A 19,449-nucleotide genomic window follows, 5' to 3' on the forward strand; every position below is an offset into this window, starting at 1 on the left:
CGATTTAATAATCTTGGATTATTTAACTTCTGATTCAAAATGTTTGCACAAAGCGGGATAATTCCTACAACCCACAATTGCCGTCCGCAAGTTAAAGTTGCTCATCGTGGCCCGAACACATGACCGATCTTTATAGTTTCGACATCAAGTCCTTTAGCAATCATCCTTAATTCGCATTAGTTTTTTGGAGATTAGTGATACATTTTATTTTATTTTTTTAAATTATTGCCTGTATGCCATTATATTTTAGAACATTTTGTACACAGTGAAAAGCTCAACAAAGAATGGTATTAAGGGTAAGTTGCTACAATGGATAAAAGGATGGTTAGGTGGGAGAAGACAGAGGGTGGTAATCAGTGGGTGCTGCTCTTCTTGGACTAATGTTATTAGTGGAGTCCCACAGGGTTCGGTGTTGGGTCCACTGTTGTTTTGTATATTTATCAATGATATTGATGAAGGTATATCAGGCTTGGTGTCGAAGTTTGCAGATGATACAAAGTTGGCAGGGTTGTTAATGACGGTAATGTCAGTGTGCTACTGCAACAGGGTCTTAATTTGGCCAGATGGGCTAAGAAGTGGCAACTGAAGTTTAACCTTGACAAATGCAAAGTACTGCATATGGGTAGAAGTAACCCCAGAGAAATGTACTAACTGTGTGGTACTACACTTTAGGTTGTAGAAAATGAAAAAGACCTGGCTGTAATTGTGCAGGCAGATATGAAGTTTTCTGAGCAATGCAGACAGGCTGCCAGGGCAGGTCATTGGGTTTTGTCAATGATATATAGGAATTTTGCTAGCAGGGAAAAGGAGGTGATTATCCCTCTGTATAAGGCAATGGTCAGGCCACGCCTTGAGTACTGCGTACAGGTCTGGAGGCCTCATTTTAGGAAGGATGTAGATTTACTTGAGCGTGTACAGAGAAGGGCAACAAGATTGGTGAGGGGAATGAAGGGATCCTCTTACCAAGAGAGGCTTAAGTTCTGCAAATTGCAGTGGCTGGAGACTAGGCACCTGCGCAGTGATCTGATTGAGGTGTATAAGGCCTTGAATGGGTTCAGAACGCTGAATTCTGACGGGATCCTTCCACTTGTTCAGATTACGAACCTAAGGGGCCATAAATTCAAATTAAGAAAGGACAGATGTAGAATAGATGTGCGGAAATTTGCCTTTAGCCAGCAGGTGGTTAATTGCTGGAACAAACTTCCATCTGTTGTTGTTGTGGAAGTTGATAGGTTGAATAAATTTAAGGAGGAACTGGACAGGCATTTGGAGGGAATGGTGTGATTTTTTTTTTTTTTTTTGGCTGATGCTGCATAAGCTCGTACATTTGCTTTCTTGCATCACATGCCACTACTACTATTAATACTACTACTACTGCGACCATGTAAACATAGACAGGAGAAATTTACTGGAAGGCATGAATCAATTCTCCGAAAACTTACACCCGTTTGTCGGAGTAAAGGGGAACCACAAAGTTTCAAAATCTGCCAACATTTCATCTTCGTAAAGTTTATATAATATCTGAGTTACCCCAATTTCCCCCCTCCCATGTTGCTACTCTCTCTCACTAGTTCTTTGAATACAGTGCAAATTGTCAGAATCACACGGATATTCAGCTACTGTGACCATGTAAACATAGACAGGAGAAATTTACTGGAAGGCATGAATCACTTACGTCTCCAAAAAACTTACACCCTTTTGTCGGAGTAAAGGGGAACCACAACACAGGTTGACCAGAGGCTATAATCCGTGTCGAGAATCTTCTTAATCCTCTGACTAGATATGGAAAGCATATTGACTAGCGTGACTTCTTGGTATGTGACTGCAGAGGTTTCACTGACATCAGTAACATTGTGAAACGGTAATCCCTTTCACCCTTAATTTGCACTTTCTAATCACCTAAATTGCCTAAAGGTCAGAGGTGAGAACAGTGCATACAAAGTTGTCTCTCCTAATCCGTTTGTATCATGGAAATTTTCTTCGTTCAACAGAAGCTATTTTAAATGTAATTACCAAGGGGATTCAAAAAAATTCGCTATAAAGAAGTTCGTTAAACAGAGGTCTGACTGTAATTAAATCAAAAATTAACAGATCGATTGTGCCATTAAAATGCTGGGAATGGGGGCCCACTCGTCCCACCGTAGTTTCGGCTCTGGATGCTCAATAATTGCATTCAGGATTCCATTTGTAAAATTAATGATCATCTCAACAATGGGCTCGCAAATTTTCAAAAAAAATAACAATGGGCTCTCACGAGCCCACTATAGCTCACCACTGAGTACACCAAACAAGTATACAGAGAAATAGTGGGCCAGTAAATCAAAACGTTGTATAATGGGGGATTTTAATTACCCAAATGTTGACTTGAATATTTGGGTTGGTGACTCACAAACTAGCACGATTTTGTGAATTTACTGGATAACTGTTCTCTATGGTGGCATGTTACAGAGGCAATAAGAGAAGTAGTGCTCTTAATCTGGTTGTCAGCAGTGATTCCCTGTGCATTTAGAATTTTCAGGTAAAACTCCCACTGGGTGGACTGATATGGAATTTACTTAAAGGCTTAACTACTGGCAAGAGTAAAGGGAAAGGCTTTTGCTTTCATAAGGGTGACTAGAGTGATCTTAGTTTAAATTCTATGCAGTGAAACCAGAGGATGATGTTACCAACATAAAATTATAAATGTAAAGCATTTGGAGAAAATAATCATAATAATAATAGAAACTGCTAGGCTTTTCATATCAACAAAAAAATACTGTCCAAGGCTTAGACCTAAATGGATGTCAGATGAACTGATCAGACCTCTGGCAGAGAGAAAAATGTGGGGGTTGCATATCAATTATCAGGCGATACAGAAGCCCATTGTAGATATATAGTAATCTGTAATCAAGTCACAAAGGAGGTTAGTCAAGCTAAGGCAGATCCTGCTGAGGTCGCTGATAAACTGAATAAGTATTTTTCATAATACATTCACACATGAGGCATTCTTTATGGAAGAGTTATGCCAGAAGTTTATCAAATTCAGTTGGGGAGCTAAATGATTTTGTGATAACTGAAAGGAAAGTGGAAGATTAATTGTTGAGGCTGAACATAAAGAAGAAAGAAGGGGGGAAAAAAAAAAACACATGGAGTGGATAGGATCTATCAAAAGAAGATAAGCAGTCCTTAGCCATATTATGAGAGCATCATTGTATTCAGGAGAGGCCCTATTGACCTCCCCTGATTAATCCAATGATGGGGATGTGCGAAATATACACAGCGCAGAAAGAGATCAAAAGGTGACAAGAGTAGTACAGACCTGTTAGCATAACTTCTGTTCCAGAGAAAATAATGAAGTCGCTTGTTAAAGAAGTAATGTAGGACCATCTAGACGGGAATGCAATTATATTGCAGTCACAGCATAGATTTGTTAATGGGCAGTCTTGGCTGACCAATTTGATTGGACATACACTGGACATAAAAAAAAAAAAAAAAAAAAAAAAAAATGAACCTTTGTATTAAGACAGTCACAGACTGAAGAGATGCAAATAGATGAAAAGAAAACTGACATGTTGCCTCATTGAGTATAGAGGCTGCATAGGCTGTTTAACTGCAGTAATCTGAGGCCAGTATGGGAAATCATGTGATCTATCAGACTTTGAAAAAGGTCTTATTGTGGGTGCACATTTAGCAGGAGCCATGATTCAAGAAACGAAAGACATAACTGGTTTCTCAGAGGCATCCATCTCAAAAGTTTTCAACTGGAAAGCAAATGGTTCTTCCACAACTCAAAAGTGTAAAAGATGGCAGAAAAACAATATTTCAAGAGCAAAGCCATCATACTACAAGGAGAACTATACTGAAAAATAGGACATCCAGCATGCAGCAAATAATATCTGAATTGAACCAAGCCCAGAGCTGACCTATACCATACACAGGGAATTGAAGAAATTGGGTATTGGCAGTTGCCTGCCTATAGAGAAGCCACTTATTTTAGAGAAAAACAGAAAATTCCACTTTCACTGGTGTGAGAATGCTGTGATTGGAGAGTGGACCAATCGAAGAAATTCGTGTGGTCAGACTAATGGTAATACACTTTTGTTTGCACTGATGGTAGGCAGAGAGTGTGGTACGAACCTCACAAAGTGATGATTGCCTTGTTAAGACAACCCAAGCATCTGGAGATAATATCATGGTATACTGAATGTTTTATGGCACAGACTGAGTCTGTTGATACAAGCGGAAGGTAGAATGTTTTCAAGGGAGTACCTGAATTTTGTCTCGGATCTACTCCACCCTGCAATGTTACCATTTTATCCCAAAGGTGATGGCCAGTTTATGGATGACATTGCAACAGTGCATTGTGCCAGAATCACGACAAGAATGGTTCGAAGAATGTGACACTGATTTCCACCATTTTCTCCAGCTACCAAAATTCACCCGATCTCAGTCCTATTGAAAATTTATAGGATATGCTGGAGAGAGCTATTCAGCAACAAAGTCATCTTCCTTCAACTTTGTCACAGCTACGCAATACTATGTGGCTGAGTTAGTCAGTCTCAGGCAAGGATAGCATTGTTTTTTTTCTCTCCCAGAAACTCTGGTTTTCCCTCCAGCAAAACAGAAAATTGACCTCAGAATGCATGCCATGAATCCATGCCACACCGAACACATGCAAGAGAAAGCTTCTTGATTCGATACTGAATAAATATTCTTTTTTTTTTTTTTTTTTTTTTTTTTTTTGGGGCAAGTGTGTGTATTTAAAGCAGTAACAAAGAAACTGGATGCAAAAAATAATTTTTATATCATATACATGGATATTGGAAAGGCTATTGATACTGTTGCATGTAAAAGACTATAAACTTGAGCAATGTGGCATTATGACATTATTTGAGTAGAAGAAGACAGTGCTTATCAGCGAGCACTGCTATTAGTGGAGTCCCCGGGAATTCAGTGCTGGGCCCATTGTTGTTTACAGTATTTATTAACAATATTGATGAAGGTATATCAGGCTTAATGTCTAAGTTTGCACATGATGCAAAGGTTGACCAAGTGTTAATGACAGTAAACAAGATATAGAAAATTTAGGTAGATGGGCTGAGAAATGGCAGTTGAAGTTTAACATTGCAAGGTATTGCATAGGGATGCAATAGATGCATAAGGGTCGCAGGAATCCCAGATTACATACCAACTGCATGGAAATACATTCATTGTAGTGGAAAATGAAAAAAGACCTGGGGTAATTGTGCAGTCAGATATGAAGTACTCTGTCGTTGGGTAGGCTGCTAGGACAGCTCATGGGGTTTTGTCCATGATATACAGGAATGTTTTTAGCAGGGATAAGTAGGTGATTATCCCTTTATACAAGTCCATGATTAGGATTCACATGGAATACTGTATACAAGTTTGGAGGCCTCATTTTAGGAAGAATGTAGATCTGCGAAAATGGATGCAGAGAAGGGCAACAAGTTGGTGAAGGAAACAAAAGGAACTCTTACCAGAGGCTTAAGTTCTGAAAATTGCCGTGTCTAGAGACTAGGCACCTGTGCAGAGATCGGATTGAGGTACTTAACATTTAAATTGATTGAACAAGCTCACTGTTCTTGCCATTCTTCCTCTTGCTGAAAGTACACCTGTGAGAAGGGGGCCATAAATTCAGATTGAGAAAGGATTGCTGCAAGATACAGAAGTTTTCCTTCAGCTAGTGGTTAGTTGATTAGTGGAACAAACATCCTTCTGCTGTTTTATTATATAAGAAAATACTTAGCCTGTTCATTGTACTGTACTGTACTGTACAGTGAACAGCACTTTTATTTTAACTTACGGCATATTACTATTGAAAACAAGAAATTCGAAAAAATGATAAAATAAATTTAATAAATGAAAATTTATGACACAATATAATAGCGTAGCTATAAATGGTACTTTAAGAGATCTACAATTTTCGAAATGAAAATTTATGTTAAATTTTAAAATCTCATAACCATGGAACTGGAAAAGTGCTAGTTTTCTGAGGTTTGTAAATTTTAGAGCGAAGCCATTACGCAACATACATGTATGTTGTATATACTGCATTTCTCATATAGCCATCAATATGCATCAGTAGTACTACAATAAAAAATATACGTGGAACAGGACTAGGGTATATCTGCTGGGAGCAAAGTTTGATGATGCTGTAGAGCAGATATCATCTTTTAAGGGCACAAAAGGTGATATTGTTGTACACATTAGCACTAATGATATTAAGAGTAGGAGACTGGCAGAATTACTTAACAAGTACAGGTCAATGTTGAAAAAAAGTCTTGAGTTAGGGTTGAAATTGAAAGTGTCTGCAATTCTGCCCAGACACAATAGGAGGGAGTATATGATGAGAGCCTTGTCGATCAATTCTGCCCTGGAGAGATTGTGCAAGGCTCAAGGGATAAAATTTTTCTCAGCCTGGTCTGTGCTTGTTAACTGGAGAGATTGCTTCTACAGGAATGGAATACACTTAAATAAAAGGGTGCAAGAATATTTGATGATGCTATCGAGGCAGTGTTAAGTGGGTCGGAAAACTGCTAGCTTGGGGTGGGGGATATATCGACTAATAGATTAACAGTAGCTGCTGGCAGAGGTGAAAGTGATTCTTGCACTGCTTCTATTGAAATGAGCAGCAGCCTGGAAAACAAGGTGCAGTGGATTCCAGAGACAGCTCGGAGTCATTGCAGAACAAGTAAATACATGGGCTATGTTAGGGTAGCTAAGAATAGAAACAGGTGCATGTATAAGGTGTAAGAATAGAAACAGTTGCTTATGTCACACAGACATAAGCAGTGCAGAATTGGAATTTTGGGAGTACACTGTGTACAAAAAGGATAGACAAGGTAGGAAGGTTGGGGTATTATGCCGTTAGTTAAGAAACACATAAAATCTAAGGAAGTGCATCCAATTGATGTTGGTGGACAATGCAATGTTGAGTCTGTTTGGTGTGACATAAGCACTGGGAAAGGAAAAATATGCGCAGGGGTGTGTTATAGGCCTAATAAATCTGATGAGTATAATGAGCAATTTGTGCAGAGAAATATAGTGGGCCAGTAAATCAGAGTGTCTTATAATGGGGGATTTTAATTTCCTAGAGATTGACTGGAATTTATGTGTTGGTCACTCACACACTAGCAAGGCTTTTGTGGATTTATTGGATGATTGTTTTCTACAGCAGCATGTATGGAAGGCAACTAGAGGGAGTAATACTCTTGATCTGATTATCAGCAGTGATTATTCATGCATTAAGAATTTGCAGATAAAGTAACAACTAGGTGGCATTGATCACAGTGTACTGATGTGGGATTTACTTAAAGATGTAACTACCATTAAAGGTAAAGGTGACTACAGTGATCTCAAACAGTTTTTAAATTCTATACAGTGAGATCAACTGATGATGTTTAAAACAGCAAATTCTAAATGAGAAGCCTTCAAGGAATTAATCTTGGAAGCTACTGGGCTTTTGATACTAACTAAGAAATGCTATTCAAAATTAAGACCTAAATGGATGTCAGATGAACTAATGAGACTTGTGGCAGAGAACAAAAATGTGTGGGATGCATATAAATTATCAGATGACACAAGCCTATGGCAGATATAAGCTAGTCTGTAATCAAGTCACAAAGGAAACCTCGTTTGTGACTTGATTACAGACTAGCTTGACAACAAAGACTTCTTTACTTATGTAAACTCTAGAAGGGAGGGGATGAATCAGATGTTGATGTTGGTGGTTACACTGTTGATTATCCTGCTCAGATAGCTGACAAACTGAATGAGTATTTTGCATCTACATTCAAAAACACATGAGGAATTCTGTAAGGAAGGGGAGGACAGAGGTTTTCTAAACTCTAACAGGGAACTGAATGATTTTGTAATAACGGAGAGCAAAGTGGTGGAGAAATTGTTGAAGTTAAACATAAAAAAGGCACTTGATGCAGATATAATCCATCCAGTTATATTGAAGGAGGCAGCAAGGGAAGTAAGCAAACCCTTAGCCATAAAAATGAGAGCATCCTTAGATTCAGGGGTGGTCCCCATGGACTGGAGATGGCAAATGTATCCCCAATTCACAAAGGAGGTTCAAAGGGTGACACAAATAATTATAGACCTGTTAGTTTAAATTATATTCCCGGAAAAATAATGGAGTCACTCATTAAAGAAGTGATGCAGGATCACCTAGACAAGACTGCAGTAATAGTTCAAACAGAGCATGGGTTTGTTAGGGGGAAGTCTTGTCTGACCTATTTGATTGAATAGTACAATGTGGTCACAAAGGAACTGAATGCAAAAAAAAAAAATTTTGATATCATATACTTGGATTTTAGGAAAGCTTTTGATACTGTTTCATGTGGAAGATTGCTTTTCAAATTGGAGCAGTATGACATTAAGGGCAGGTTGCTGCATAGTGTGTGTGCATAGTATTAGGGTCAAGGGATGGTTGAATGGGAGATGGCAGAGAGTGGTAATAAATGAACACTTCTCTACACGGACTAATGTTATAAGTGGAGGCCCCCCTCCCTCCCCGGGGTTTGGTGCTGGGCCAATTATTGTTTTGTGTATTTATTAATGATATTGATGAAAGTATATCAGGCTTAATGTCAAAGTTTGCAGATGATGCAAAGTTGGCAGGGTTATTAATGGCAGTATGCTATTGCAACAGGATCTAGAAAAGTTAGGCAGATGGGCTGAGAAACGTATCAACTTTGTGATACTGCACTCAGGGAGGTGGAGACTGTAAAAGACCTAGGGGTAATTGTGCAGTCAGGTATGAAGTTCTCTGAACAGTGCAGACAGTCTGCCAGAGCAGGTCATGAAGTTTTGTCAATGATATATCGGAATTTGACTAGCAGAGACAAGGAGGTGATTATCCCTTTGTATAAGGCAATGGTCAGGCCATGCCACACCTTGAATACTATGTACAGGTCCGGAGGCCTCATTTTAGGAAGGATGTAGAGTTGCTAGAACGAGTAAAGAGAAGGGCAACAAGATTGGTGAGAGGAACAAAGGGGTGCTCTTACCAAGAGAGGCTTAAATTCTATAAGTTGTAGCATCTGGAGACTAGGCACCTGCAAGTTGATCTGGTTGAGGTGTACAAGGCCTTGAATGTTTTGAGCAGGCTCAATGCTGATTGGATACTTCCGCTTGCTCAGATTAAGAACCTGAGAGGGATAGATTCAAATTAAGGAAAGACAGTTGTAGAATAGATGTGTAGAAGTTTGCCTTTAACCAGTGGGTAGTTGATTGCTGGAACAGACTTCCATTTGTTGTTGTAGAATTTGATAGCTTAAATAAATTTAAGGCTGAACTAGACAAACATTTGGAGTGACCAGATGGGTGAAATGGGAAGGGTTTTTTTTTTTTTTTTTTTTTTGCTGATGCTATATAAGCTTGCTTTCTTGAATCATATGCCTCAGCAAATGCTAAACCTAAAGATGTGGGGAAAATATCCAGGGTAGGAAGAATTTGTGATTTGTACAAAGTGACCAGCTGTTTGGAAGAAAAGTAATGCCGTATATATATATATATATATATGTGTGTGTCATGTATATACACAGAGTGTAAAATCCCCTTACAATGAATATTCTTTTTTTCACAAAAATTTTGCTTCGCTAAACTGAAAAGAATTTTAGATCCCAGCTGACTTCCCTTATTTTTAGCACTTTGTAATTCTCATTTGAATAAAATATTTTTTCAAAATTCAGTTTGAAAACTCCACCTATGCCTAACATGTTTGTTTACAGTGAAAGGAAAACTTGGAAAATTATAAATGTTACTGTGTAGTCCAAATTGTAAATACAACTATGGATGTCGGTATTCACTTGGTGAGGGGGTCGTAGATTTAAAACTCTGTTGCATTTTGTGCCTATTTAAATTATTATGCCTTTTTTCTTCTTCATTTGTTTGTTTTTGTTTTTTTTCCCTCCCGTATAGTGCTTATATTTCAGTTGCATTACAGTTCAATTTCAGTAGGATTGGAGGGGCATTAAACTTTAGAAACAAAATTAATCTATTAATATATAAAAAGTAACAATAAATTGAATCTATTGTATTGTAAAAAAAAATAACTTGCTGAAAAAATATTGTGCTTGTGTAGTGTTCATATTTCTTCATTTTATTTGTTTATTATTGATATATATATATATATATATATATAGGAAAGTGCAGCAGAATTTATATGAATAATGATTCTTTTGAAATAAATTTTTAGCATTGTTCATTAGAATGAAATTCATTGAAATTCTAATGAACAATGAAATTCGTTTAAAATTCGTTAAAAATCTTGAGCACATAAATGTTATTATTAATTAGGATTTGATTTATATTTGACGCACACTTGGCATTATCATTAGTTTGTGTGGATGATAATATTACTATTCCAAGTTTTAAAGTTATATTTATGTGATTACTACTATCAAAATATATAGAGGGTATTGATGCATCCACATTGTTCATTTTATACATGCCATTTGAAAAATGGATTAATTGGTAAGCATGTTTGTTATTGCTGGCTTCTCTAAATTAGTTTACTGGGTTTTTTTTTTTTTTTTTTTTTATGAGATCCCCAAACACAAAAGGTATTGGAACCTATGGTACTTCGTACCTTGCATGGATTGAAGGCTAAGAAGACAGAAGATACTATTGATATTAGACTTGAATTTCAGTAGATATTAATTTTCAGGAAATACATGCAAATGAATTTGTCAGAAAACAGAAGTAGAAGGGATAAATGAGGAAGAGGAAAAGTTAGTTATGTGAGTTTGGAGTTGAGCAGTGAATGGATCATGAGTGCTTATAGCACATATCGGATTGTTTTAGAAGAGAGTGGGAGGAATTACAGATGCAAATTCAGAAGAACAGTGCCCAAGGAAGTATCTATAGAAAAAAGCATGCAGCAGGAACTGTGAACATCACTGAGACAGTGCTGAGACTTTGTAAGAGGTAGGTCATTAATTAACCTGACTGTCATTCTTTTGAATGCAGTCAAGAAATTTGAGAGAGGAGTTGAGGGCACCACCCCAAATGTGGGAACAAATTCTAAGGTAGGATGTATTTGAGATTTGTGCAAAGTGAATAGATCTTTAGTAGAAAAATAACATAGAGAGGGGTGAGAGAGAAAGAAAGAAAAGAGTAAAGGTTTTTTGTTTTTTTTCTTATGTAGAGGAAGCAGTATTGTTTTAATTATGTTACTATGTATTTTACTGTCCATCAGACTAACAGTCCCTTTATGCCAATTTACATTAAAATTATTACCACCCTTATTATTTAATTACTGATTTATATTTCATATTAGTAAGTGTATTTTTTTTATTACTCAAAGTCAATATGCTTAGGCAAGACTGGTATAAGAAGCACAGAAACTGTTAATAATATGCTAATTTATTTATTTACATATTGGTGGTTGTTCCCAAATAAATTACCTATTAATTTGAAAAGCAGATAAATGATTTCAATGATATAAATGATATTCTAATTTTCGGTATGTATGAATTTCCATATTACATGTTGCTATCTGGGGCCCCGGTAGCCATGTTAGCAAGAGCGCAAGGCTGTATGGAGTGGAGTGTGTGGGGTTCGAGACTAGCTGTCGGTAGTCGGGAATTTCCTCCTCAGTATCTTGAGTTAGTCAGTCTCAAGACCGGGTGCTATTAGCAAGTCAAATCCAAGAATCCTGACTAGAAATTCATTCGAAATAAATAAATGTTGCTGTCTTATATCGACTGCTATCATTATGTTGTAGAATTAATCTGATTTAGATGCAATTTTGGCTTTTAAGCATATTGTTTCTAATTCTAATATTATTTTATATCGATGTGTTACAATGGCACTAGGAATCAATAATAGGTTATCTCGTCAAACTTTACGAAATAACATAGTTTATTATCATATTATATACATATTACATAGGTAATATGTTCAAGAGGAAATGTATATACATACATAATGCTGAATTTCTGTGGACTTAATATTAAAAATTTTTAAATGGAATAGACTAATAGTTTTCTTTATTCCTAAAATAAGATATGTAAAATTAAATTTAAATTTAGAATTTAATCAGGCATTTGTATAGCAGAATTTAAAAAAAAAATAAATAATAATATTTTTTCAAAAATAAAAGGGAAAATTGTGGTTTTTGTCAGACTGTGCCATCATGGAAAGCACCCAACAAAAATAATAATTGACATCATCCAATCTTATCAAAGGATTCACTAGGTTTCATTTTTTGTTTTGACAGTGATTATTTGTATTATTTTAATTTTTATATTACATTCTTAAGTGATATAAGTAATGTCACCAGATAATGTATGATTTTTCTCATTAACTTAATCACAGTATTGGTGTGCATTGATTATTCTTATTATTGTTTTTATTGTTAGTAGCCCCTTCAGAATAGTCAATAATTGCTCCTTTGAGGAAGCTCTCAGAAATGGTAGCCTTTCTCCTAATTACCGACAAGGAGAAGAGCAGATGGACATTAGTGTACCTCACTCATCTCACGAGTACCCAGGAAGTTCTAGACCACCTCGTTCTCCTGCAATTCCTACAAGAAATATACATGGCTGAAAGTAAGTACTCTGAATTGAGTGTTGTGAGAACAGCATTTGATTTTATCTCATTCAGAAGCATTGTGCTTCAACTTTTACGTTTTTTTTTTTTTTTTTTATCAGGTTATAAAAACATTGCACGCACACTTAGATATCCTTAAATATTGAGGGAAAAAACGTCATACTTGCTTTGTTACAACACTGCTACAGGTATGGTAGTTTAAAACTGTATGCTATGTACTTCAAGTCTTTAAGTATATAAAGCCCCCCACCACCACATATCCATCACCACATTTGAAATTTTTCTTTACTGCTGAACCAGATCCTGCATCTCTTTATGTATAAAGCTGCTGTCAGCCTTCAAGAGCCTCTTCCTGATGGTCATAATGACACATTGTCATCAATGAAGTACTACTTGTGAGGGTTATCCTTCATAGGTCAAAACAGCTGAAAGTTTGATGGTGTAAAGTTGGGACTGTGTTGGGCATGTGGCAAAACAGTTTAACTAAAATTTCCCCTTATAAGGATGCTGGTCTGGTATTGTGCTGTAAGGTGATATTTTTATTTTTGCTCTAGCTTCATTCTTGCGTTCATGTCCCAAAAAATGGAACACCTGAGTTTTCCAGAAATGATCCTGAAATTTTTTCTTTATTAATTAATCCCTATTCCATAGACTGCCACTTTGACTCCAGTTCATATGGTATACCCAGGTCTTATCTTTGATGCAATGCTGTCAGCAAAATGATTGCACTTGGTCTCATACCAGGCGCCTCCGTAGCCAGGTGGGAAGGGGCAGCAGTGCGTAGCACACCCTTCTTGATTAGACCGGGGTTCCAGCCCGTCACCACCAAATACGGAAGATGCGGAAAGGTCAGGGAATGACCACCGCATACCCCGGAGCAATATGGCCTTAGCTGCTAATGCTACTAAAAACCAAATAACAACAACAAGTCTCATACCATTCGCGCCTCCGTAGCCAGGTGGGAAGGAGCAGCAGTGCGTAGCACACGCTTCTTGATTAGACCGGGGTTCGAGCCCGTCACCACCAAATACGGAGGATGCGGAAAGGTCATTCAGGGAATGACCACCGCATATCCCGGAGCAATATGGCCTTAGTTGCTAATGCTCCTAAAAACCAAATAACAAACAAACTCATACCATTCCTGAAGATCAACACTTTCTGCTCCTTGTGATGGCATGTAATTTCCTGTATCCGAGATCATCCATAGTCATTTTCAGTGCTTTAAGGCATATTTCCACTCTCACACACATTTCATTAATCATGGAGTTTTGTCAATGATATATAGGAATTTTGCTAGCAGAGACAAGGTGATTATACCTTTGTATAAGGCAATGGTCAGGCCACACCTTGAGTACTGCATTCAGGTCTGGCGGCCTCATTTTAGGAAGGATGTAGAGGTGCTTGAGCAAGTACAGAGAAGGGCAACAAGATTGGTGAGAGGAACAAAGGGGTGCACTTACCAAGAGAGGCTTAAATTCTGCAAGTTGCAGCGTCTGGAGACTAGGCACCTGTGAGGTGATCTGATTGAGGTGTACAAGGCCTTGAATGGTTTGAGCAGGCCCAATGCTGATGGGATACTTCTGCTTGCTCAGATTAAGAACCCAAGGGGGCATAGATTCAAACTGAGGAAAGACAGTTGTAGAATAGATGTTCAGAAGTTTGCCTTTAGCCAGCATGTAGTTGATTGCTGGAAGTTGATGGCTTAAATAAATTTAAGGCCAAACTAGGCAAACATTTGGAGTGGCCAGATGGGTGAAATTGGAATTTATTTTTTTTTTTTTTTTTTTTGCTGACGCTCTATAAGCTTGCTTTCTTGCATCATATGCCTCAACTAATGCTAATTTCCTGGATCTTAATGCATTGGTTTATCAATTTGTCCATTCTCTCCTAATTTTCTGCTATAGCTGCAATGCAAAGATGGCCTGACCTTGGTATGTCCTTCAAATTACTACTACCATTACTGATACACTTAAGCCCTGCATAATGCTGCTTGCATCAACTGTCATATCCCAAAAAAAAAAAAAAAAAACATTCTTAAAATGTTAATAAATCTTAATGGGTGCAGTATTCTCTTCATTGAGGAACTCAATACAGCACTGCTTCACATGCATATCATTGTCACCATCCATTTTCACAGACTACTATAGCCCTGCTATCTGGTGGGAAGTTTTTAAAATTCAGGATATTGGCAGTACTGTTTAAATTTTCAGCCAACACCATTATATGAGAGCTGTTCAATAAAGAATGATTGTAATTATTTTTTCACAATATATCTTTTATTAATGATCCATATTTCATGGCCTTTTTCAATGCAGTTCCCATTTGATGAAATGCACTTACTCCAACATTTCTGCCATTCTTCAGAAATGCAGCAGAAGGCATTTTTTGACATGCGTTTGAGAATCGCCTTAGATGACTTTACAACTTCTTCTGATGATTGGAAACATTTTCCATGCAGCTTCTTTAACTTTGGAAATAAAAAAAAAGTCACGGAGTGCAAGGTCAGGGCTGTACGACAGATGAGGAACACGTTTAACATTAACGCAGGCTAAGTACTCTATGACAGTATGAGCAATGTGAAGTCTCACATTGTTGTGATGTAGCATCCATCCAGCTGTGTACAGTTGTATGTGAGAGATGAATGTGATCCTGCAAAGTGCACAGCACAGTTCTGTAGTAAGGTCCCGTAACAGTCATGTGATGTGACACAACATGCTGGTAAATCATTCCTTGAATGTCAAAAACAAAAAAAAAAAAAAAGAGAGAGAGAGATGACCCATAACCTTTCCTGCAGAAGCCACGACTTTTGCTTTGCTTTTGTTGGTGTTGTTAGTTTTGTTATTTTCTTCTTGGTTTTGCTTTCGTTGGTGATGTAGACTTTCTCAAACATAGCCTACTTTCTGAGTCGAAATGATGAATGAACCATCCATTACAGCTCCTGACAAACTTCCATGTGAACTTGCTGTTGCTCAAGTGAAAGTAGTTTTGAAACTCAGCATGCAAAAATATGTCATGGAGAATACTGTATGTGCTTCCTACTTATATTCTCAACATTTTTTTTTTTTTTATTTTATTATTATTTTTTTATTTATTTATTTTATTTTATTTATTTTTTTTTTTGGCTGGTGCAGCAAAGCCATAGGCTTCCCTGCACCATGTAGCCATTACTAATACATCTCTCTGCCATTTGCCTTACTGTTATATAATAATCATCTCACATGATTACAGAACCAGTGTTTATAGTTTCTATGGTGATGCAGTGGTTGGAGCTCCAGGACTTCCAATTTTTGTGATTTGTATTTTCTTATCTACGGGGTGGGTTTTTTTTTCTTCCTCTTCCCAGTGAAGCAAAAGCCTGTGGCTTCCTTGCACTATATAGCAAATACTATTACTATTATTAAAAAAACATTAACAAACCTTGACAGCTTCCCTTACTCCCTCTTCGATAATATTAAGGATAATTAGAAATGAGGGGGGCCTAGCATTAATCCCCAGCGAACCCCATTTGTTGTTCTGGTCCCCTCCGAAGAATGCTCATTAGCAGCTACCCTCTGTCTCCTGTTATTTATTTAGTAAGTCCATGATCCAGGGAAGAATTTTACTTATAGTTCCATTTTACAAAATACACTGAGTGGACAGAAATCATGGGATACCTACCTAGTAATGGGTAGGCCCACCTTTCACCCGAATAAGGGCAGTCACATGGCAAGGCATTAACTCACAACGTTTATCCATACTGGCATTGAATTACCATCTACATGAATGCAGTGTACCTATATACCTGTCAAGCAGTGGGTTAGTCCACTAGCAAGCAGGGTGACAGGGTTGCGTTGCCTGGGAACCAGGCAACCCATGAATTCTATCCTTTCAGTGTAGTCCAATATGTAGTGGCACAGTTATTTCTTACATCCATTTGTTTTATAACTTTGTCATGCTAATTTGCAACATTTTCCAAGTCAGAATTGCTTCACAAATTCATTTTGTGGTTCTTTTAAGATTCCATTCTTATCAAGGTGTGCCTATATTGTGTCTTTTTTAACACAGACTCTGATCTCTGATCTGAAAGGTGTGTACTCCCCTTTCTACAAGAATCGTCCAAGAATCTTGATGATGATTTCATTAAAATTAGTAATAGTTTGATGTATTCACATGATATAATTTGATGTTATTTACAATTGTGACAATCTAAAAGTGTAGTATTGAGAATGTGCTATAATGGCTTAATGTTTTGCATAAGAACTTGGGGGGTGGGGGGTGGGGGGGTCTTGTGGAACTCTTTAGTTTCTCAAGAATTCTCAATTAATATATTCAAAAATTGAGAGCACCCTCACAGGAACACAGATGTATAAGCAAATATGAGCACATTTATAATTTAATTCTTAACATAGCATCTTATTATTAATATATGAAGATATGCAATGACATGAGAATTTACCTGAATTAAGTTATTAATAAACTAGCCTCTAGATTGTACATCTGAATGTGCAAATTAAAAAATGTGTTCGTGCTGTTGATAACTTATGCTATTAATTCCTAATAATCAATTCCTATAATATTCTCAGTATTTTACATATGGATATTTCCTTTTTTTAATAGCTTTAGGTGATTTGACTGTTTAGAAGACTTCCAAGCCTTGTGTCCAGGGTGCTTAATAATTAATAATGTTGCAGTGTGAAATGTTTAAATTAAGACTAACAAACATGTATTGCTTCTCATGAATGCAGGCTTGATGACCAAAGTTCTTGGAACGTACAGGAATTTCACCCAACTTCATGTACTTGTCATTCAGGAAGAAAACCAAAACAGTCAGCATTTCTTTGTGTACATTTTAAAAGAATGTCTTTTTTTTTTATGTTGTTAATAATCAGTTTATTGTTAATTATCATGCGTTTCTGAAAGCAAGCTTGCTTTGTATATAAAATACCAAATAATGTTTTGAATTCCTAGAATGCTATAGAGAGAATTCTGTTGATTAAAATGAAGTTTTGTTACTTATAAAAAAAAATTCTGAAGTTTATAGTTTTGCTGCTGCTGGGAATAATAACTAAAAATTATGAAAAGTAGTTAAATTGCAAATGTAATAATATATTATTTTGAGAATAGTGGAACCCTGATTTGAAGATTGTTGAAAAATTAATTTTACATTAAGTGCACCTTATAGGATTTTTGATTGTGTATTATTATTGCATGTGGCCTGAGATTTATATATGTAATGATTTACTTTAAAGATCATGGTGTTGGTCATTGCAAATAATTAATTGGTCATACTTTCAAGCACATTACTTGTTAATTACTGAACTGTTATCTTAAATGTTAAGAAAATTTATCAAAGATCATTATAGTTAAAAAAGAAGTTTTTTATATTCCTGTAACAGGAAGGGAGATTATTTAAGTTGTCATGACTCATGACTATCAACAGGTAGGTGTTGTGGCATCAGTATATTATAGATTCTATTATTAAATTTTTTTTTTCTCTCTCCAGAATTCAATAAAATAAAAAGAATTGGAAAGTATAGTTAATTATGCTTTGAAGTGCCTGTATGTAAATATTAATAGATTCAATAATTAATTCTTATCAGTATTCATTGTTATGCAATAACATATGCACTCCGTATGTAACTTGCTGTTCATTAGCCTTTGTAAGAGTTATGATTTGAGTAAGTATGTTATATATAATCTGTGATAGGTACTTCATCTCTTCTATTTGCATAATCAGAGCAGAATTACTTCAAATGCCTAACACTGCTATCTTCCAAATGAGTGTGTGAAATGTATTTATTCTTAAAACTGAATTATCACATTGTAGCCTATAAAATTTAGTGAAAAATCCACTGCAATGCATTGATCATTTAAAAAAATAATAAAAATTATTATCCAATTTTTTATTGAAAGTTTCCATTTATTACTAAAAATAACTAAATATACTAGCTTTAATTGGAGAAATTCGGTGGGTAATTGGTAATTTGCCTATTTTCTGCTATTTTGGTAATGCACTATAGCCCAACAGCTAAATTACAAATATTCCCATTTCGTGTTCCATATTTAATCAGAAATCTTTTTTGGGAGATTCCAAAAATTACTCATTTGAATGCAGAATACTTCACACACACACACACACACCTCCACTTCTGTTAAGTCTTCCGTGGATTAAAATACTACTGCTTTCCTCTGAAATCCAGCTTTAGTACAGTATTGGTCCATTTATTTCTTTTTCATCCTGGCATTTTTAATATTATATTGCCATTCAGTATTATTATTTTGGGAGAAGACCTTGATGATTTTGTCTTGGTTACTTACATAAAGATTATTTCTGTCTTCTTTTTTTTTTTACTAATATTTAATTATTTTCTTTATACTTCAGTCAAAAGGCAAGATGCCATTTTTCATTAAAATGTTATGGTCCTGGTTTCTGCTGCTTCATACTGGTATTAGAAATTTTTATTGTTCCTAGAGTTATTTGATAGTTTATTCACTTAAAATGAGTAACTTATCTTTGGTTCATAATGATATGTAATCCATTTAAACTAGAATGCCCTAATCCATGAAGCAATAATGGGCCATAATTCTCATTTTTGTAAAACTCTTACATGATCAATTAGGATTTCATTGTTATTAACCTTTTGTTGTCCTCCTAGGGACTTTGGGCTAATGAAGATAACTTTTTTGCCTTTTATCCATAATTTATCTGTGCATTCTGAGTAGTTGTTTATTTTAGTTTGAATGCGATATTTATTGCTGCCCAGTACACATGTTTTGTAGTTCCTTGAATTTTGTTTTCATTTTGGCAGAGAGTAATTTGTGGTCTACATCTTATCCTCATTTAACATTGTGGCAGTTTTTTTTTTTTTTACCATTTGCTTGTTATCAGTTGTCAATTGTGTTCTT

General features: G+C 36.2%; 1 protein-coding gene across 4 annotated transcripts in view; it reads left to right on the forward strand.

The window, feature by feature from the left end:
- Window positions 1-17,902, forward strand: part of LOC150089037 (ribosomal protein S6 kinase beta-1-like) — a 213,800-nt gene extending 195,898 nt beyond the window's left edge. The window contains exons 15-16 of one of the 4 annotated variants that reach the window (XM_090369789.1): window positions 12,378-12,563; window positions 17,161-17,902. In XM_090369789.1, the coding sequence (XP_090225915.1) occupies window positions 12,378-12,561 (184 nt within the window). In that variant the 3' untranslated portion in view covers window positions 12,562-12,563; window positions 17,161-17,902. Of the gene's footprint in view, window positions 1-12,374; window positions 12,564-17,160 lie in introns of all 4 variants that reach the window. The other 3 variants (XM_090369788.1, XM_090369787.1, XM_090369786.1) reach the window with 3 other exon arrangements.
- Window positions 17,903-19,449: the final 1,547 nt, after the last annotated feature.

This window comes from Mastigoproctus giganteus, chromosome 3 (genome assembly GCF_048544385.1).
Source record: "Mastigoproctus giganteus isolate SK-2022 chromosome 3, ASM4854438v1, whole genome shotgun sequence".
Lineage (NCBI taxonomy): Eukaryota > Metazoa > Arthropoda > Arachnida > Uropygi > Thelyphonidae > Mastigoproctus > Mastigoproctus giganteus.